This window comes from Heterodontus francisci, chromosome 1, assembly GCF_036365525.1.
Source record: "Heterodontus francisci isolate sHetFra1 chromosome 1, sHetFra1.hap1, whole genome shotgun sequence".
NCBI lineage: Eukaryota > Metazoa > Chordata > Chondrichthyes > Heterodontiformes > Heterodontidae > Heterodontus > Heterodontus francisci.
In genome coordinates, this window is record NC_090371.1 from 169,244,351 (window position 1) to 169,266,164 (window position 21,814).

General features: G+C 41.6%; 1 protein-coding gene across 1 annotated transcript in view; it reads right to left on the reverse strand.

The window, feature by feature from the left end:
- The window catches only part of LOC137373436 (protein lin-54 homolog), a 94,157-nt gene that overhangs the window by 54,373 nt on the left and 17,970 nt on the right, over positions 1-21,814 (reverse strand). Inside the window, 5 exon segments of the mRNA XM_068038261.1 lie at positions 3,342-3,413; positions 7,635-7,726; positions 9,699-9,896; positions 11,265-11,335; positions 19,390-19,606. Of these exon segments, the coding sequence (XP_067894362.1) occupies positions 3,342-3,413; positions 7,635-7,726; positions 9,699-9,896; positions 11,265-11,335; positions 19,390-19,606 (650 nt within the window).

Sequence of the window (21,814 nt, forward strand, 5' to 3'; positions counted from 1 at the left end):
CTGTTTTTACGTCACTTGCTCGTCTACCCTCATATTCTCTTTCCCTATCAAATTCTTGGTCCTCCTTTGCTGAACTCAAATTCTCCAAACCCACAGGTTTACCACTCTTTTTGGCAACATTATAAGCATCTTTGCTTGATATAAGACAATCTTTAACTCCTCGTTAGTGGGGTCTTTGTACCTTAAAGGAATGTATATTTGTTGCAAATTATGTCATAGTCATAGAGTAATAGAGTTATGCAGCACAGAAACAGGCCCTTCGGCCCATCGTGTCCGTGCCAGCCATCAAGCACCTAACTATTCTAATCCCATTTTCCAGCACTTGGCCCGTAGCCTTGTATGCTATGGCGTTTCAAGTGCTCATCTAAATACTTCTTAAATGTTGTGAGGGTTCCTGCCTCTACCACCTCTTCAGGCAGTGCGTTCCAGATTCCAACCACCCTCTGGGCGAAAAACACTTTTCCTCAAATCCCCTCTCAACCTCCTACCCCTTACCTTAAATCTATGCCACCCAGTTATTGACCCCTCCGCTAAGGGAAAAAGTTTCTTCCTATCTAAACGTTCACTGCCCCTCATAATTTTGTACATCTCAATCAGGTCCCCCCTCAGCCTTCTCTGCTCTAAGGAAAAGAACCCTAGCCTTTTCAGTCTCTTGTCATAGCTGAAATGCTCCAGGCCAGGCAACATCCTGGTGAATCTCCTCTGCACCCTCTCCAGTGCAATCACATCCTTCCCATAGTGTGGTGACTAGAACTGCACACAGTACTCCAGCTGTGGCCTAACTAGCGTTTTATACAGCTCCATCATAACCTCCCTGCTCTTATGTTCTATGCCTCAGCTGATAAAGTTAAGTATCCCATATGCCTTCCTAGCCACCTTATCTACCTGTGCTGCTGCCTTCAGTGATCTATGGACAAGTACATCAAGGTCCCTCTGACCTTCTGTACTTCCTTGGGTCCTACCATCCATTGTATATTCCCTTGCCTTGTTAGTCCTCCCAAAATGCATCACCTCACACTTCTGAGGATTAAATTCCATTTGCCACTGCTCCGCCCATCTACATCGTCCTGTAGTCTAAGGCTTTCCTCCTCACTATTTACGACACCACCAATTTTTGTGTCATCTGAAAACTTACTGATCATGCCTCCTATATTCACGTCTAAATCATTAATGTACACTACAAACAGCAAGGGTCCAGCACCGATCCCTGCGGTACACACAGGCTTCCAATCACAAAAACAACCCTCGACTATCACCCTCTGTCTCCTGCCAATAAGCCAATTTTGGATCCACTTTGCCAAATTGCCCTGGATCCCATGGGCTCTTACCTTCCTAACCAATCTCCCATGCAGTACCTTATCAAAAGCCTTACTGAAGCCCATGTAGACTAAAGCAACTGCTTTACCCTCATCTGCACATCTAGTCACCGCCTCGAAAAATTCAATCAAGGTAGTTAGACATGATCTCCCCCTGACAAAGCCATGCTGACTATCCCTGATTAATCCCTGCCTCTCCAAGTGGAGATTAATCCTGTTCCTCAGAGTTTTTTTCCAATATTTTCCCTACCACTGATGTTAGACTCACTGGACTGTAATTACCTGGTTTATCCCTGCTATCCTTCTTGAATAATGGCACCATATTCGCAGTCCTCCAGTCCTCTGGTGCCTCTCCTGTGGCCAGAGAGGATTTGAAAATTTGTGTCAGATTTGCTATCTCCTCTCTTGCCTCACTTAACAGCCTGGGATACATCTCATCTGGGCTTGGGGATTTATCAACTTTTAAGCCCGCTAAAACAGCTAATACTTCCTCCCTTTCAATGCGAATATGTTCAAGTATATCACAATCCCCCTCCCTGATCTCTACACCTACATCGTCCTTCTCCATAGTGAAAAGTAATCATTTGAAACCTCACCTATGTCCTGCGGTTCCACACAGATTGCCACTTTGGTCCCTAATGGGCTCCACTCTTTCCCTGGTTATCCTCTTGCTCTTAATATACTTATAAAACGCCTTGGGATTTTCCTTTATCTTGCCTGCCAGTGTTTTTTCATGTCCCCTCTTCGCTCTTCTAATTACTTTTTTTAGTACCCCACCCCCCCCCCCCCCCTACACTTTCTATACTCCTCTCGTGCCTCCGCTGTTTTCAGCACTCCGAATCTGCCATAAGCCTCCTTTTTGTTTCCTGATCCAATCCTCTATATCCCTTAACATTCAGGGTTCCCTGGACTTGTTGGTTCTACCCTTCACCTTAACGGGTACATGTTGGCTCTGAACCCTCTATTTCCTTTTTGAATGACTCCCACTGCTCTGATGTAGACTTTCCTAGAAGTAGCTGCTCCCAGTCCACTTTGGCCTTATCCCGTTTTATCATATTGAAATCGGCCTTCCCCCAATTCAGTACCTTTATTTCCGGCCCATCTTTGTCCTTTTCCATAACTACATTAAATCTTAGAGCCATGCAAGTATTCATTCTTTAAATGTTAGTCATTAATATGTTAGACAAGTACTTTCCCACCTAGCTTTGTATCAGCAGCAAACTTGGGTTTATTACACTCACTCAGTTCATCTAAGCCATTGATATAGATTTTAAATAGCTGAGGCCCAAGCACTGATCCTTGTGGCACTCCACTAGTTACACCCTACTCTCTGTTTTCTGTCAGTTAACCAATCCTCAATCCATGTTAATATATTACCCCCAGTCCCATGAGCCCTAATCTTGTGTACTGCCTGTTGTGCAGCACCTAATCGAATGGCTTCTGAAAATCCAAATACAAGACATCAGCTGGTTCCCCCTCAACTACCTGGTTAGTTACACCCCCAAAAACTCTAATAGCAGTATTGACTCTGCCTAAACATATTGCAATTTCCCAAGTGTCGTTACCACCACTGCACTGTTGGTCTACACTTCAAAACAATGTTTGCTCTAAGCTGCGGGGCTGCATAGCAGCCCAAAACTTACTGAGCATGCCGCACAAATTTTTTTTTTTTTTTTTTTTTAAAGGTACCGTGCGTTTAATGAATTGGCCCTGCACTAAAAAAAATAAATTGGAGGGGCTGTTGCTTAGGAACTGGCTTGAAAATGCCCAACTCCTTCCAGATTAGACCATTATATAGAGCAATGAGAGAAGACTCTATTCCATCAGTCTGAGTTGGATGTAAAACAAGGTACCAGAGGTGATGCTCTAGCACCGAACCCAGCTCACCACTCCAGCCACACACTCATTTTGAAGCCTACAAAATACTTCACAGTACTCGAAGTTGGGGTGGAGGCATGGTTTCAGTAAAACACTTGATGAAAACAGATCGATATTTGGCAGCACTACTGAAAACATTTTACTTACAGCTTGAGGCACTGAGACTTGGTACAATTACAAGGTTTCCTAGGCCGTGATCCAGATTCTGATATTGATGACCTACGTAAAAAAGAGGTGGAGAGTGAAAAATGAAAGGAAAGTAATGTTATCTTAACTTGCTAATGAAGAATGACACATTGTTTAATGTAAAAATATGGTTTATAAAGCAGAATTCCAACACCCAAGGAATTTTTGGGATCAAGACAGATATGTAGATGGCTCTTCATGTAATTTCACAAAATGCACAGTATGCACAAATTGTTCTTCCCATCTTAATTTTTCTGAAAAAATTCTACGAAAGCATGAAAGTAATAAATTGCTTCCTCAATCACTGAAGCAACATTGACAATTAAAACAATTGTTTCAGGAAAGGACCACGTCTAACAAGTTGATATTTTCTGAACAGCAGTGAAACATTCTTAAATTACAGCTAAAAAGTGACAAATTTTAGAGTCACCAAATGACCTGACTTTAGGCCACAAATATGAAGGCACTCCACAAAATGCACTCAAGTTAATAATTTAAAAGAGAAATATCAATAAATTGAAATGATATCCCTTAATTCTCCTCCTTCTCAAGCCATTTGTAGGATTCCAGTTATGTTCTGCATTGCCAAAATCTTGCAGGAGGGAAGAAAGAACATTTGTACAGCTGTAGCTGTTGCTTTACCCACAGTTGACTAATACAGAAAGCCTAGTGACAGTATAATACCAGTTAATACAGGCAAGTTTCTACTGCCTGTAACTTGATTATTTTACTGTATAGAAAGTTACTGATCCAAAAGCTGAAAAACAAGAGACATCTGAAATTTAGGATCATGGAAATCAACAGCGGAGCTTTGATCGAAGAACAAAGAACAGTACAGCAGAGGAACAGGCCATTCGGCCCTCCAAACCTGCGCCGATCTTGATGCCTGCCTAAACTAACACCTTCTGCACTTCCGGGGCCCATATCCCTCTATCCCCATCCTATTCATATATTTGTCAAGATGTCTCTTAAACGTCGCTATCGTATCTGCTTCCACCACCTCCCCTGGCAGCAAGTTCCAGGCACTCACCACCCTCTGTGTAAAAAACTTGCCTCGCACATCCCCTCTAAACTTTGCCCCTCTCACCTTAAACCTATGTCCCTAGTAACTGACTCTTCCACCCTGGGAAAAAGCTTCTGACTATCCACTCTGTCCATGCCGCTCATAACTTTGTAAACCTCTATCATGTTGCCCCTCCACCTCTGTCGTTCCAGTGAAAACAATCCGAGTTTTTCCAACCTCTCCTCATAGCTAATGCCGTCCAGACCAGGCAACATCCTGATAAACCTCCTCTGTACTCTCTCCAAAGCCTCCACGTCCTTCTGGTAGTGTGGCGACCAGAATTGCAGGCGATATTCTAAGTGTGGCCTAACTAAGGTTCTGTACAGCTGCAACATGACTTGCCAATTTTTATACTCTATGCCCCGACCGATGAAGTTCTAGGACCACTGTTGTTCTGAATTTATATCAATGATTTAGACTTTGGAATCAAAAACACAATTTCTAAATTTGCAGTGACATCAAATTGCGGGGAGGTGGGGGCGGGCGAGGATAGTCAATACTGAGGAGGATTGCAACAAATTACAAGACAACATTAATAAACTTTCAGAATGGGCATACAATTAGCAAATTAATTTCAACACAGAAGTGTTAGGTATTTTATTGACCTCATCTCCTCTGGAGATTTTCCCTCGACAGCTTCCAACCTCATAGCCCCGCAACCCCAAACAGCCTGCTTCTAAATCCTTCCTAAAATCCACAAACAGGACTGTCCTGGTAGACCTATTGTTTCAGACTGTTCCTGCTCCACTGAACTTATTTCTTCCTATCTTGACTCTATCTTTTCTCCCCTGGTCCAGTCTCTTTCCACCTACATCGTGACTCTTCTGACGCCTTACGTCATTTTGACAATTTCCAATTTCCTCACACCAACTGCCTCCTCTTCACTATGGATGTCCAATCTCTCGACACCTCCATTCTCCACCAGGACGGTTTGAGGGCTCTCCACTTCTTCCTTGAACGGAGGCCCAACCAGTCCCCATCCACCACCACCCTCCTCCGCCCGGCTGAACTTGTTCTCACATTGAACAACTTCTCCTTCAACTTCACTCACTTCCTTCAAGTAAAAGGTGTTGCTATGGGTATCCGCTTGGGCCCTAGTTATGCCTGTCTTTTTGTGGGATATGTCGCACATTCCTTGTTCCAGTTCTACTCAGGGCCCCTCCCCCAACTCTTTTTCCTGTACATCGATGACTATATTGGTGCTGTTTCCTGCTCCGAACTGGAAAACTTTATCAATTCTGCTTGCAATTTCCACTCTTCTCTCACCTTTACATGGTACATCTCTGACACTTCTCTTCCCTTTCTCAGGGCCCTCAACCGTGTCCAGCCCATTTCCCACACCTCTATCCTCACCCTCCCTCCCAGAAGCGTGACAGGATTCCCCTTGTCCTCACTTTCCACCCCACCAGCCTCCACATCCTCCGCCATTTCCGCCACGTCCAGCGTGATGCCACTACCAAACGCAGTTTCCCCTCCTCTCCTGTCAGCATTCCGAAGGGATCGTTCCCTCCGCGACACCCTGGTCCACTCCATCACTCCCGACACCTCGTCCCCTTCCCACGGCACCTTCCCATGCAATCGCAGGAGGTGTAATACCTGCCCTTTTACCTCTTCTCTCCTCACTATCCAACCCCCCCAAACACTCTTTTCAGGTGAAGCAGCGATTTACTTGTACTTCTTTCAATTTAGTATACTTTATTCGCTGCTCACAACGTGGTCTCCTCTACACTGGGGAGACCAAACACAGATTGGGTAACCGCTTTGCGGAACACACCCGCTCAGTCCGAAAGCATAACCCCGAGCTTCCGGTTGCTTGCCATTTCAACACACCCTCCTGCTCTCATGCCCATAAATCTGTCCTGGGCTTGCGGCAGTGTTCCAGTGAACATCAACGCAAGCTCGAGGAACACCATCCCATTTACCAATTAGGCATGCTACAGCCTGCTGGGCTGAACACCGAGTTCAATAATTTCAGAGCATGACGACGGTCCCCCCTTTTTATTTTTAGTTATTTTTTCTTTTTTATTTGTTTATTTTATTTTAGTTTGTTTCATCATTCATTTTTTTTAACCACTTTTTTTTTTCCATGTTTGTGCTTTCATTTTTCTGCCAATTACCAACCTCTCTGCACTAACGCTTTGTCTTTCAGCACACCATTAACATACCTTTTGCCTTTGCTCCATGACCTTCTGGTCAGTTATTCTGTGTGACCCTGTCCTATCAACACCTTCCCTTCTGTTATCTCTTGCCCCACCCCCGCTTTATTTGCTTAAAACCTATTACATTTCTAACCTTTGCCAGTTCTGATGAAAGGTCACTGACCTGAAACATTAACTCTGCTTCTCTCTCCACAGATGCTGCCAAACCTGCCGAGTATTTCCAGCATCTTTTGTTTTTATTCATGTTAGGTAATACACTTTGGTTAGAAAAATAAGGTCACATTATGTGGAAGAGAAGAATCTAAAAAGGTAATGGTGATTCTATGATCTGGAGTACAAAGCAAACCAAGCACTAGGGTTTATTTCTCAAAAAGACAGAATTGAAAAGTGGATGTTAATGCTAAACCTATATAGAATCTTGCTTACACCACATTTGGAATAGTGTGCACAGCTCCGATTGCCATATTATAAAATGGATCTATATACACACACTGGAGATTGTGTGCAAAAAATATTTACAAGCATGATACCAGGACTGTGAGGCTATACCTTTCAGGACAGGATGAACAGGTTTTGCCTTTGCTCTTCAAGAAAGAAGGCTGAGAGATGACCTAATAGAGGTCTTTAAAATTATGAAAGGTTTTGATGCAGTAGACATGCTGGAATGCTTCCACTTGTGGGGAAGAGCAAAACTAGTGGCCATGAATATAGGATAGTCACCAAGAAACCAAACAGGGAATTCAAAAGAAACTTCTTTACCCAGAGAGTGGTGAGAATGTGGAACACTCTACCACAGGGAGTAGTTGTGATGAATAGTGTGGATACATTTAAGGAGCGCCTAGATAAGCATAAGGGAGAAGGGAATAGAGGGCTATGCTGATAGAGTTAGATGAGGAAGGATGGGAGGTGGCTTGAGTAAAGCATAAACGCTGGCATGGACTGGTTGGGCCGAATGGCCTGTTTCTGTATTGTATATTCTACGTGACGCTGCAATCATTATGTATGCTAACGTTAAGATGTTTAATGACTTACCCATTGATTGGCTGCTTTGCTTGAGTCTGAATATTGGATGTTCCAGAAAACCCATTGTTACTGGATATTGAAACATAGGAGGTCTGTTGTAACTAATGAAAAGAAAAATTAAATAACCTGCTGCGCATTTTGCCACTTATCTCATCTGTTTACCAACATTGTATATGCCCCGTAATAATTTAAAAATTATTTATAAATGCATTATCTTAACAAAACATAGTATCTATGGAGAACTACTTCAGTATACCTTTAGGAGAATTGAACATACTTCTCCATTTTCTCCTCTCTTCTGAAGTATAATATAATAATACTGGATGCCATCTGTAATCTTCATGTATGAATTAAAACTATTCAGCTGCTGAAAAGATCACTGGGGTCCCCATTCTGTCATCTCCTGACATGGGTGCACTTTACAACAATAGTCACGGAGTTGTGGTGAGATACCTGAATAATCTTTCCATTCCATAACCTGGGGCATTAATGCTAATTGTAGAACCACAATTGGTGTCTTAGCCAAGATCAACAGTGAAACTTGGGATCTTCTGGACTTCATGGCTTCCAACTACGTTAGACAAAGCATTTATAAATTTGGGCATCGGGGAAGTGCACTTACATATACCTCAATAATAGGGAGAATGGAACCCTAATCCAGCTGGTCAATGTAATTTGTCTATCAAGAAAGAAAAAGAAAGGCTTAATTTATATGGTGCCTTTCAGGACCTATGGACATCCAAAGCAAGTTACAGCCAATGAAATACTTTAGAAGTGTAGTAATGTAGGAAACACTGCAGTCAATTTGATCGCAGCAAGGTCCCACAAACAGCTAGGTGACATTCACCAGATAACTTGATTTTTTTAATTTAATTTATTTATTTAAAAGGTACTGGTTGAGGGATAAATAGTGCCCAGAACACCAGGGTTAACTAGTGCTGTGGAATCATTTACATCCACCCGAGGGGCAAATGGGCCTCAATTTAATGTCCCATCTCAAAGACATCACTTGCAACACTGCAGCACTCCCTGAGTACTGCTAATCAACCTAAATTTTGTGCTCAAGTTTCTGGACTGAAGCTCGAAACAATGACTTTCTGATTCAGAGGCAAAAGTGCTACCACTGAGCCATGGCTGACGCTCGTTATACCCGGGCTCTGCAATCATATATACTAACGATTGAAGAGATAGAGGACTTGAGTTAAGAGGTGTAGTGGTAATTTTAAAAAATACTATTCTGTAGATTAAATGATAATTCAAAGGAGTGATAGGTTATCTTCAAGATTAAAAGAGGTCAGTAGTTTTTATATAAATATTTGAATGTTAGAGGTGCAATCCTTCAAAACTGATGAAGCATTTTACCAGAAACACTACGTTTCCATTATTTTGTTTCAGATTTCCTGCATTTGCAGTGTTTCTTTTTGCTTATGTTCTTGTTTTATTTCAAATAAAGACTAACAGCTGACATGTAGAGACAGAGAGACTGAAAATTACGCAATCATCTGGTGCAATCATAGTGTGACGGTACTTTAGTTAAGTGTGTCGATTTTCACAGTATATCAACCAAAGCTCAGTGTGTGCACAACCATTTTACATTGCTTCCAAGGCAAGGACCCGTACTAACAGAGAGCAAAAGCTTTACTGATCACAGATACACATGAGCAGGAAAAAAATGTAAATAATCTGTGAATCATGACTACAAATATTGTCTATAGCTGCTTTTATATCTCGCGAGACCAACACTTGCACCACATATTCTCGGTGTAAGGGACTCACACAGTTGTAACTGGAAGGAAGCTTATCAGGGTTCACCAAGGTCTGTACCTGGTAAGACTTTTTTTTTAAACCATGTCTTCTAGGCATGGCCCTCAGCAAACCCCATCGGTTCACTTCCCAGTTGCAGCAGACTGCATGATGCAATGGAATCCAACAATGCTAGAACAGAGTATTGCAGAATATAAAAACAGCTTCTGGGTGTTTACGGCAAAAAAATTAAATCAAGTTACATTCATCTTATACTTCTGAAAACAACTCAATTTCTGAAAGTTCCAGCAAGGTAATTGTTTTACTTGCCTGTGTAACGTATTGAGCTGGGACTACTGCATAGCCCACGCTGCCAGTTCCAGGGGCTGGTGCCAAAACAGTGCCTGGTGGGAGATTTGTTAAATTGGGCTGGATCTGTGGCAGTGCGGTTGCAGGCATGATGAGTCTCTGTTGGGGCTGGCTGGTGGTAACTATTTGTGTAGTGCTGCCGATGTGTTTAGGAACCACCTAAAGCCAGAATTTTAAAAAAAAATTGCGTCTTTAAGTTTGAATACCAGCCATTGAGAAATAGAAAGTTACCTTTGGTTTGTATACAATCAAAGTCAAAAGCATTTTTAAAATCAAGAGTTAATTTAATCTGGGTTTGAATTCCTCTGCCTGCATTAAATGAAACTTCAGCAAGGGCCAAAGAATTGTCACTTTAGGAGACGTTTGCAATAACTGTTTATAATTACCTCCGGTTACTTAACAGACTGAAAAAACAGGTATGCAATGTGGAGAGGATCAGTAGGGGAAAGGTCCTTGCAACAATTAAATAACAAAAAGGGTTGATGAGAATATGGACTTTTAAAAGGCATTTTGACAACAGAATAGACATATTAGCAAAAGTAAAGCCCCGAGGATGAAAGTGTAGTGGTTGCACAGAATCAAAATTGGTCAAGGGACCACTGTTCTTTTTGATATATATTAATGACTTGGACTTCAGTCTAATTTCAAAGTTTGCAGGTGACACGAAACTTGGAAATGGAGTAAACAACAAATTAACAGAATTCAGGAGGAAATGCACAAACTGATGAGCAGACACATAGTAAATGAAATTTAATGCAGTAAAATGATCCATTTTGGTCAGAAGAGTGAGAAGCAATATAAACTAAATGGTATGATTTTAAAGGGAGTACAGGAACAGAGACACCTGGGCATGTATGTACACAAATCTTTGAAGGTGGCAGGACAAGTTGAGAAGGCTGCTCAAGAGGCACAAGGGACCCTTGACTTTATAAACAAAGGCATAGAGTACGAAAACAAAGAAGTTATGGTAATTTTTTTTCAATGACAGGTTAGGCCCCAGCTGGAGTATTGTGGCTAATTCTGGGCACCACACTTTAAGAAGGATGTCAAGGTCTTGGAGCAGGTGCAGAAAAGTGCAGTTTAGTAGAATAACCAGGAATGAAAGGTTTCCATTATGTGGAGACTAGGGGTCGTTATCCTCAGAGCAGAGAAGGTTAATGGAAGATTTGATAGAGATATTCAAAATCATGAAGGAATAAATAAGCAGAAACTGCTACTAGGGGCAGTAACCAGAGGACACAGATTTAAGTTAACTGGCAAAAGAACCAAAGGAGAGAGGCACATAGCACAGATAGATCTCTGAAATGCTGATGTAGGGATAGAGCATGACAAAGACAAATGTATGGTTAACATTATAAATATGTTGTATTGCATTATAAATCCTGGGTCAAACAAAATTAGCATTATTTTACAAAACTACATGAGTATTAAACTGGTGAACAGTTATTGGAATGGCAGTTTATCAGTGATGTGGCTAGGTGATATAGATGTAAAGACAAACCACATTATAACATTTAAATTACTCACATTTTTTATTCCCTGTGCTGGCGCAATTGGGACAGACATACGAACTTGTGGATTCAGTACAACTGTCTTAGCTGTTTTGAGAGAGGCAAAAAATGTGTTACAGAACAGGACGTGATGGGAAGTTTATTCTTAAATATTGTATAACTTGACAACAACCTCCATTCCCCCACAAGAAAACCATGAATTCAATCATTGTTGCTCGAATATAATTTATAATAACTGGTAACATTGAGTGGAAGCAAGTTTTGGAGCTTTGGAAAACATACTTTGAAAACTGCGAGGGGGTTTGAGCACTCAAAGGATTAGAAACAATTTAAAAACAAAATGCAAAATTGCTCTGCTTCATCAGTATAAGATTATGTACAAACAAACCCAAATTTAAAATACTGTTTAGCTGCGGCCCAAGAGAACTGTCATTTTGTAATAATTTTACATACTTCAGTTTACAAAGTGCAAATGGGAGGATCCATTCAGGTGTCCACGCTATATATTCCATACAAACTTATAGATCCTTCATTACAGCATTCAACTGCCCCTTAAATTAACTCAGACTTTGCTTTCTGTTGTCCTAGTCATGATTTAACTTCACATACACTCTGGATTTAAAAAATTCATTTAGCATCTTGCACATCTCTATAAAAGGTTTCCTATTAATCACCTCTTTTCAGGGTTGAAGAGTGACCTTTACAGCTAACTTAGTCCTGACAAGAATCAGCCTTGTGGACCTTCTCTACAATGCTTTCCATGACTTGCTTTGATGACCAAATTGAATGCAATACTCAAAATGTGGCCTGACCAGAGCAGCGTATGACTTCAGCATGACGGCCCAAATTTATACTCTATGTACTTGGCAAAATAGCTCAGCATTCATAAAGAAAGAATGTGGCAATGTGGATAAGATGTTAAAGGTTAGAAAATAGAGAATAATGGTTAATGGATTTTTTTGGACAGAAAGGATACAAGCAGTGGTGTCAGTGTTGGGACTAATGCTTTTCTATGGGCTCGGGCACTGGTGTGCAAAAATCAAAATTTGCAAACAACACAAATAGGTTAGCTGTAAAGAGGACTACAGTAAATTCAGGAGAACACTTTGGGCACATTGATTCCAAATGAAACGGTGTTTAAAATTTTTTGAGGACTTTTTGTGAAGATCTATTTCTACTGGTCCAGGAATAAGTAACTGGAGGGCATAAATTCAAAATCCTTCATGAATGAAAGGAGAGGCTGGAGTTTAAAAAGCACAGGATTTTGTTGCAGAAATAAGAGCACCTCACCCATTATTAAAGTGTTAATCAGACAACAACTTCCGGCAACCACACATGCGCAGTTAAACTGATAAATCAAGAAGCTGCTGTTCAAGTTATCCTGCTCGTTCAGAAGCTGAACAATATTGTATCTCACTGAGAGAGTCGGCATTGAAATATATTCAACAGCTTCACGTTGGGATTCTTGTGTGATAGATACCCACTAAGCTTACCAGAAAAAGTTAGGCCTTGTTCTTTCAGTGTAAGCAAATTTTTAACGTCATGTTAATTTCAAATTACCAGACTGAAAATTAGCTGTTAAGTGTGGAGTCTCATTCCTTCAGATTTCAATTATTGGAGATTTAAAAAAATGTAAATGATTTTAAACGCTTTCATCTTTTTCATCTCTCTCAATCTCTTCTTTCTTTCTTCCTATTTCATTTTCTGTACCTTATTTTACATTAAATTAAATACTCTGACACGCCCTGATTCAGATTCTGTGCTGCTCAATGGTTCCCCAGTCTGATTGGGTAATGAGGTTATGTCACCTGCCCTGTTCATACAGGCCCCTGGTCCCCTGTAGAGGGCACTGCACTGAAATGGCTCTTGAATTACAGCAAATTCCAGTACAAATCCCATAGAAAGGCTACGGACAAGTGCAAGTGTAATGAACGGCTGGCACAGTTCGTTAATCGCCAAGAGCAAAATCCAACTCTCACTCACCCCTGACACCCTCCAAAGCCCCATCAACAATAGTAAATACCCTGCAATAAAGAAGCTCGTATATGATTCAGTTGTCTAGGCCCCAAGCTCTGAAATTCCTTCCCTAAATCTCTGTCTCTAGATCTCTCTCCTCCTTTAAAAGACACTTCTTAAAATCCAAGTCACTTGTCCTTAGTGTCAAATTTTGTTGATAACCTCCTGTGAACCACTTTGGAATATTTTACTACATTAAGAGTGCTGTTTAAATGCAAGTTGTTCTTATTAACTGGGTGATGAGAAGAACTCCAGTTTACTCAAATTTAAAACATTACTGGACAAGTTCAGGGATTATGCACACTACACATCACTGCATACACTTTGTACGCATAATGGTGCGTCCTGAGCCAATCAATTCAGAGGAAGCTGGAATGTTACAATCGCAGACAGTGAGAGATATTGTTCAATGTCCCTTGCTCATGCCAACTATGCAATGTAATTAGACAATAATGGTGAGGGTGTACCAATGAAAATGTTTGGGCCAAAACTCTTTCATGAGAGCCATTGTGGATGCACTGCATAGAAACATAGAAAAATAGGAGGAGTAGGTCATTCGGCCCTTCGAGCCTGCACTGCCATTCAATACAATCATGGCTGATCATCCAAATTCAGTACTGTTCCCGCTTTCTCCCCATATCCCTTGATCCCTTTAGCCCCAAGAACTATATCTAACCCTTTCTTGAATATATTTAATGATTTGGCCTCAACGGCTTTCTGTGGTAGAGAATTCCACACGTTCACCACTCTCTGGGTGAAGAACTCCCTCCTCATTTCAGTCCTAAATGTCTTACCCCTTATCCTTAGACTGTGACCCCTGATCCTGGACTCCCCCGCCATCGAGAACATACTTCCTGCATCTAGTCTGACCAGTCCTGTTAGAATTTTGTAGGTTTCTATGAAATCCCCTCTCACTCTTCTAAACTCTAGCGAATACAAACCTAATCGACCCAATCTCTCTTCATACGTTAGTCCTGCCATCCCAGGAATCAGTCTGGTGAACCTTTGCAGCACTCCCTCCATAGCAAGAACATCCTTCCTCAGATAAGGAGACCAAAACTTCACACAATACTCCAGATGTGGTCTCACCAAGGCCTTGTATAATTGCAGCAAGACATCCTTGCTCCTGTACTCGAATCCTTTCGCTATAAAGACCAACATACCATTTGCCTTCTTAACTGCCTGCTGCACCTGCATGCTTACTTTCAGCGACTGATGCTCACTCACTCAACCTGTCCAAATCACACTGGAGCTCCTCTGCATCCTCTTCACAGCTCACACTCTCACCCAGCTTTGTGTCGTCTGCAAACTTGGATATATTACATTTAATTCCCTCATCTATATGTTGTGACTAGCTGGGGTCCTAGCACGGATTCCTGCGGTTACCCATTATCACTGCCTGTCACTCGGAAAAAGACCCGTTTATTCCTACTCTTTGTTTCCTGTCTGCCAACCAGTCCTTTATCCATGTCAATACCTTACCCCCAATTCCATGTGCTTTAATTTTGCATGCTAATCTCTTGTGGGACCTTATCAAAAGCCTTCTGAAAGTCCAAATACACCACATCCACTGGTTCTCCCTTATCTATTCTACTAGTTACATGCAAGTGTTTAGATATGCATTGTACTGTTGTAGAATTCCCATTATCCATTAGTTACACACGAATTAAGAGGAGTAGGCCACTCGGCCCCTCGAGCCTGCTCTGCCATTCAACAGATCATGGCAGATCTGATTGTAACCTCAACTCCATATTCCCACCTACCCTTGATAACCTTTCACCCCCTTGCTTATCAAAAATCTATCTACCTCTGCCTTAAAAATATTCACTCTGCTTCCACCACCTTTTGAGGAAGAGAGTTCCAAAGACTCGCAACCCTCCGAGAAACAATTTCTCATCTCTGCCTTAAATGGGCGACCCTTTATTTTTAAACAGTGACCCCCTAGTTCTAGATTCTCCCACTAGAGGAAACATCCTTCCCACATTCACCCAGTCAAGACCCCTCAGGATCTTATATGCTTCAATCAAGTTGCCTCTTACTCTTCTAAACTCCAGTGGATACAAGTCTAGCCTGTCCAACTTTGCCTCATAAAACCACCCGCCCATTCCAGGTATTAGTCTAGTAAATCTTGTCTGAACTACTTCCAACACATTTACATCCTTCCTTAAATAAGCAGACCAATACTGTACACAGTACTCCAAATGTCTCACCAATGCCCTGTAGAACTGAAGCATAACCTCCCTACTTCTGTATTCAATTCCCCTCACGATAAATGATAACATTCTATTAGCTTCCTAATTACTTGCTATACATGCATACTAACCTTTAGGTGATGCATGCATTAGGACACCCACATCCCTCTACATTGCAGAGCTCTGCAATCTCTCACCATTTAGATAATATGCTTCTTTTTTATTCTTCCTGCCAAAATGGACAATTTCACATTTTCCCACATTATACTCCATTTGCCAGATTTTTGCCCACTCACTTAAACTATCTATATCCCTTTGTAGCCTCCTTATGTCCTCTTCATAACCTACTTTCCTACCTATCTTTGTGTCATCAGCAAATTTAGCAACCATACCTTCAGTCCCTTCATCCAAGTCATTTATATAAATTGTAAAAAGTTGATCCCTGTGGCACACCACTTATTACATCTTGCCAACCAGAAAATGACCCATTTATGCCGACACTCTGTTTCCTGTTAGCTTCTAGCCATGAAGAGAGGTTGAGTAGATTAGGATTATTTTCATTAGAAAGGCAGAGGTTGAGGGGGGACCTGATTGAGGTGTACAAAATCATGAGAGGTATAGACAGGGTGGATAGCAAGAAGCTTTTTCCCCCAGAGTGGGGGATTCAAATACTCGGGGTCACGAGTTCAAAGTGAGAGGGGAAAAGTTTAGGGGGGGATATGTGTGGAAAGTTCTTTACGCAGAGGGTGGTGGGTGCCTGGAATGCGTTGCCAGCGGAGGTGGTAGATGCGAACACGATAGCGTCTTTTAAGATGTATCTAGACAGATACATGAATGGGCAGGAAGCAAAGAGATACAGTCCCTTAGAAAATAGGCGACATGTTTAGGTAGAGGATCTGGATCGGCGCAGGCTTGGAGGGCCGAAGGGCCTGTTCCTGTGCTGTAATTTTCTTTTGTTCTTTTCTTTTTTTTTTAGCCAATCTTCTATCCATGCCAATGTTACCCACTACACCATGAGCTTTTATTTTCTGCAATAACCTTTGATGTGGCATCATATCAAATGCCTTCTGGAAATCTAACTACAGTAAATCCACTGGTTTCCCTTTATCCACAGCACGTTACTTTTTCAAAGAACTCCAATAAATTGGTTAAACAGGATTTCCCTTTCACAAAACCCTGTTGACTCTGCCTGATTACCAAGTGCCCTGCTAGAACGTCTTTAGGAATAGCTTTTAGCTAACGGACATGTAGTTTCCTGCTTTCTGTCTCCCTCCCTTTTTTACATTGGCTATTTTCCAATCTAATGGAACCTTCCCTAAATCTAGGGAATTTTGGAAAATTAAAACCAACGCATCGACTATCTCATGAGCCACTTCTTTTAAGAACCTAGGATGAAGTCCATCAGGACCTGGGGACTTGTCAGCCACAGCTCCAACAATTTCCTCAGTACCACTTCCCTGGTGATTGTAATTTTCTGGAGTTCCTCCCTTACAGCTATTTCTGGGATGTTAGTTGTATCCTCTATAGTGAAGACCGATGCAAAATACCTGTTCACCTATTCAATTCATCTGCCATCTCCTTATTTTCCATTATTAATTCCCCAGGCTCACTTTCTATAGGACCAACACTCACTTTGTTAACTTTTCTTTTATAAAGATCTATCGAAACTCTTACTGTTTTTATATTTCTAGCTCGCTTTCTCTCGTACTCTATATTTTCCCTCATTAATCTTTTAGTCTTTCTTTGCTGTTTTTATACAAAATGATAATCAATTGTGGCCAATTTCCTCCAACTTATTTCCTATCTGCAAATTTAACTAATCATCTAAAATTATAATTTCTTCAGTATGATCAAGGCAGACAAAAGCACATTGGAGCTGGTCCTCAAAATGATATCCATCAGCTCCAATGGAAACTGGATATTGCATGTAAATTGGTTAAGCAGTCTGACAACACTGAGGCAGTGGAGGGATCAAGAGAGCTGCTGTAGAGATAGGGTTGCGTGTTGTCAGAATGCATGTGATGCATACGCCATGTCTGTGGATGATGTTGCCACAGGCACAAATGTAGATTAAAAAAAAAGAGGATAGCTCCCTGGGAAACCTGACGCAACAGTGCACAGGCAGAAAGAGAAGTAACTTCTAGAGATACTCTGACTACAATCAAATAGGCGTGAATGGAACACCAAGCAGTGGAGCTAAGGTGTTGGAAGCAGATGGTGACTGTGCCAAAGACTGCAGAGAGCTTGAGGACAAGAGATAATGCACTCCAGTCACAGTGAAAGTCCTTTGTAACCTGGATCAGGGCTGTTTCAGTGCAGTGGGAGGAATGGAAACTTGGCCAGAGAACTTCAAAACAGCAAGTTGCTGCAAAAAGATGGGCACAGATTTGGGAGGCACCAACATATTCAGGAACTTAAGATGAAAGGGAAATTGGAGACGGGATGGTAGTTTGCAAGGATGGAGGGAGTGAAGGATGTGATTTTTAAGGATGCGGGTGATAACAGTGATTTTCAAAGGGCGAAATATCTACTTACAATGCCAGCTAGAATGAGGGCCAGAAGAGCGGTTGGCTTGTCAGTTTAATGCAAATAAGGTTCAGTGGAACAGCAACAATGAAACAGTGAAGGGATGAAAGATCCTACAGGATGTTTGGTTCAGACAGACAGATATAGCTTTGAAATCTTTGGCAGAGACCACACTGATGTAGTTACTTCGCAGGCAAGAAGGAGCACCAATTAAGTTGAGAAGTGTGCAAGCAGTGGCCAGGGTGCACCAGGTAAATGGCTGCCAGAGTGCTGTTGACTTGGGCTATTGGGGGATGAGTGGGAAGAAAGATAGAAGGGATTTGAGCAAGGATATAGTGGCTTGAAAAACAACTATGAGGAGGCAAGAGAAATAAAATCAGGAGAATACAAGCTTGTTTGAGACCATAGCTTACTGGGAGAACACTGCTGAGGGGTGTTTAAGTATGGAAATGGCATCCGGCGCCACTGCATAGGTGCCGGCGCCATTTTTAAAGGGCTTTAAGCCCATCAGTAACATTTTAATCTTTAAAGTTGTAGCATTGTGAAATTTTATCAAATAAAAAATGTGATGGAGACCCTTCCCCCAACCTCCTCAATGGTCATTTCATTGCCTGAAATGACCAACAATTGGCTTTTTCAAATACCCGAACTTCCCCCCACCCCACCAACCTTCAATCTTTTGCCCTTCAACCCCTTCCCACCATCCCCACATCCAATCAAAATTGTTTTCCCCGCTCCTCCACCCCTCCCACCCTGAAAATTTTATTCCTCCCCCCCTCCCCACCAGGTTCTCACCTAGGAACTCCGTATGGAGTTCCGAAGGTGCAGGAAGGCTGAACGGAGGCCGTAAAATCGGTGTGGGATGGTCGCCACCTGCAGGTAAGTTAATTTAAATAGGAGGGTTCATTTTAATATGGAGATGAAGGGCCCGCCGCCTGGCGGCGAGGGGCCGCACCGAGGTCCCCCCACTGCCGGCAATATGGGGTGGGCCCTTCTCAACGTCGTGGATTGAGGTGGGCCTCTCCCCACAGAATTCTACCGGCCCCCGCGCCGCGACGTCGAGGAGCCAGTAAAATGCAGCCCTAAAAGTTTACTTACAATTCTGAAATAAACTTTCTGGAAGAAAAATCATTTGAACTAAAAACACTAAGCATATATGGGTCATATGGCTTACTCTTCGCCTCAAACTATTAAATGATCACTGTTCTATGTAATCCCCACATCAACCTTTCTCTCCAAACCTTATAACGGTTGTAAAAATTGTTGGCTAGAAAGCATTAGTTCATAATACTGACACAAACCAATTCCTAGATCAGAAACGTTACATTTCAGAAATACTTTAATATTGATTATTAAACTCCATGATTCAGAAGGAATTCCAAAAATTAAAAATGTCTTGAAGCAAACCTTGTGATAAGGATTGTGTGCTGGTGCTGGAGCTGGAGCTGATGGCCTGAGGGGAGCCGCTGGCTGTCGTTGCAGTAACTAGGCGTACATAATGAAACTTGCTGCCTGGTACTTGAATCTGCTGAACGTTGGGTGATGTGGCCAGAGGAATGATGGTTTTAAACTGGGTGGTATTCATTGTTCCCATTGTTAGCGTTTGGGTAGCTGGTTTCACCGTCTGTTCAGGAAGTCCATAAATAGTGCTCAGTAATAATATATGGTATATTTTATATACCAGATTTTTCAAAATGACAAAATAATTTCAGTACACAAAAACCTTTAAAGCAGATTAATTACCAAAGCATTTAAAGAAAACTCTAAAAAATCATTTGACTTGTGCAATTAAATAAACTTTCATTTCTGGTTCAACTTTTGCATTTAAAGTAGCATTTTATTTTAATACTCGTTAATCTCTTGTGGCACTGCTTATAGCAATTCAGAAAATATGCTATCTTATATCAATAGAGGTGATACCAAAGTTTGGCCGAGAAAGTCTGGCAGAGAAAGCATTGCAGGAAATAACAGTAAATGCATATAATATGCAAAACTTTTAATATATAACTAATAAATCACCCATGGCAACGCACATGGGAAATGGAGACCAACTGTAGTATTTAGGTGAAATGAGGTTAAAGGATGGGGAGGGTATTTGGACCAAGATGCACAAATGTAATTCAGTTCCTATTTTAAAGTAACACCTTCTGACATTATTCATATAGTTACAGATAAACTTGCAACAATTTTGGAAGCGGAGATGCAATAATGGTTGGAACACAGGAGATTGTCTGCAGTACAAGATGAAGAACTGGGAACAAAAAAAAGGTTCTACAACATCACCATTACAAATGCAAACATAGAAATTTATAATAAGAACCTAAGTGACTTAAATGGCAATGGGATGTTAGTTTTTACAGACAGGGAGAGTGAGCAGATGCAAGTTTTAAAAATATATTACAGATTGCATGAGCTACAACCTTTGTTTCCTACAATCATCCAGAATTGCAGTTAACATTTATAAAGTACAAATGTGGGGTATCTTGGTTTAGAAATACAAGAAAAGTAATTGACCCATTATGTCTGCTCTCCCCTGTTATGGATTCTTACAAATTTATTTAGGAAAAATTTGAAAAATTGATAGCAAGTTATGGTCAAGCCATGGCAGTCATACTTTCCATTGCCAACATGCATTTATATAGTGCCTTCAATGCAGTAAATATTCCAAGGTGCTTCAAAAATGAGAAACTGATGGAATTAGGAGAGCAGACTGAAAGCATGGTTGAAAATCTCAGGTTTGAGGAGGTTTTTTAAAGATAAGGGATAGTAACAGCAAGGCTTTAGGAAGGGAGATCCAAGAATAAGGTCGAGATGCCTGATGGTTATAAACCCATTGAGAACTAATTTTCAGATGATTGTTTACAAACAAAATAGCTTTCCTAGTTGTCTCGGCTAAAAAGATATAACAGGGCGGTACAGTGGCGCAGTGGTTAGCACCGCAGCCTCACAGCTCCAGCGACCTGGGGTCAATTCTGGGTCCTGCCTGTGTGGAGTTTGCAAGTTCTCCCTGTGTCTGCGTGGGTTTTCTCCGGGTGCTCCGGTTTCCTCCCACATGCCAAAGACTTGTAGGTTGATAGGTAAATTGGCCATTAGCAATTGCCCCTAGTATAGGTAGGTGGTAGGGAAATATAGGGACAGGTGGGGATGTGGTAGGAATATGGAATTAGTGTAAGATTAGTATAAATGGGTGGTTGATGGTCGGCACAGACTCGGTGGGCTGAAGGGCCTGTTTCAGTGCTGTATCTCTAAAACTAAAAAGAATGCTTAACTTCAGGTACCAGTTTAGAAACCATCCCTTAAACTTTTAGCCACACCCTTCATATTTAAATCAGTTCACAAGTTTCTTCCCTGGACATTTTACAAGGAAGACAGACAAACTACTTAGCTAACCCATCAGAAGAACCATCTTTACAAAAGATCACAGGCTGTGCAATGACACAAAGCAGTATGACCAAAATCATGCCACCTTCTAAGTACTGTTGGCACTGAGTGTCCTTAGCATTCAAGATCCATGGTGGTGGTGGTGGAGTTTCAGCTACAAAATTTCTTCACAGATTCAGTGCTGTTGCATGATCAACTAAGAGGTGTTTTTCTGTGGGGTAGAGAGTGTGTCATAGTCATTACGGCACAGAAGTTCATTCGGTCCATCGAGTCCATGCTGGCTCTCCACGGAGCTATGCAGTAAGTCCCAATCCCCAGCTCGATCCCTGTAGCCCGGCAAGTCTATTTCTCTCAGGCGGCCATCCAATGACTCTAAGTCATTGATCGTCTCCGCTTCCACCACCCTTGCGGGCAGCGAATTCCAGGTCATTATCACCCGCTGCATAAAAAA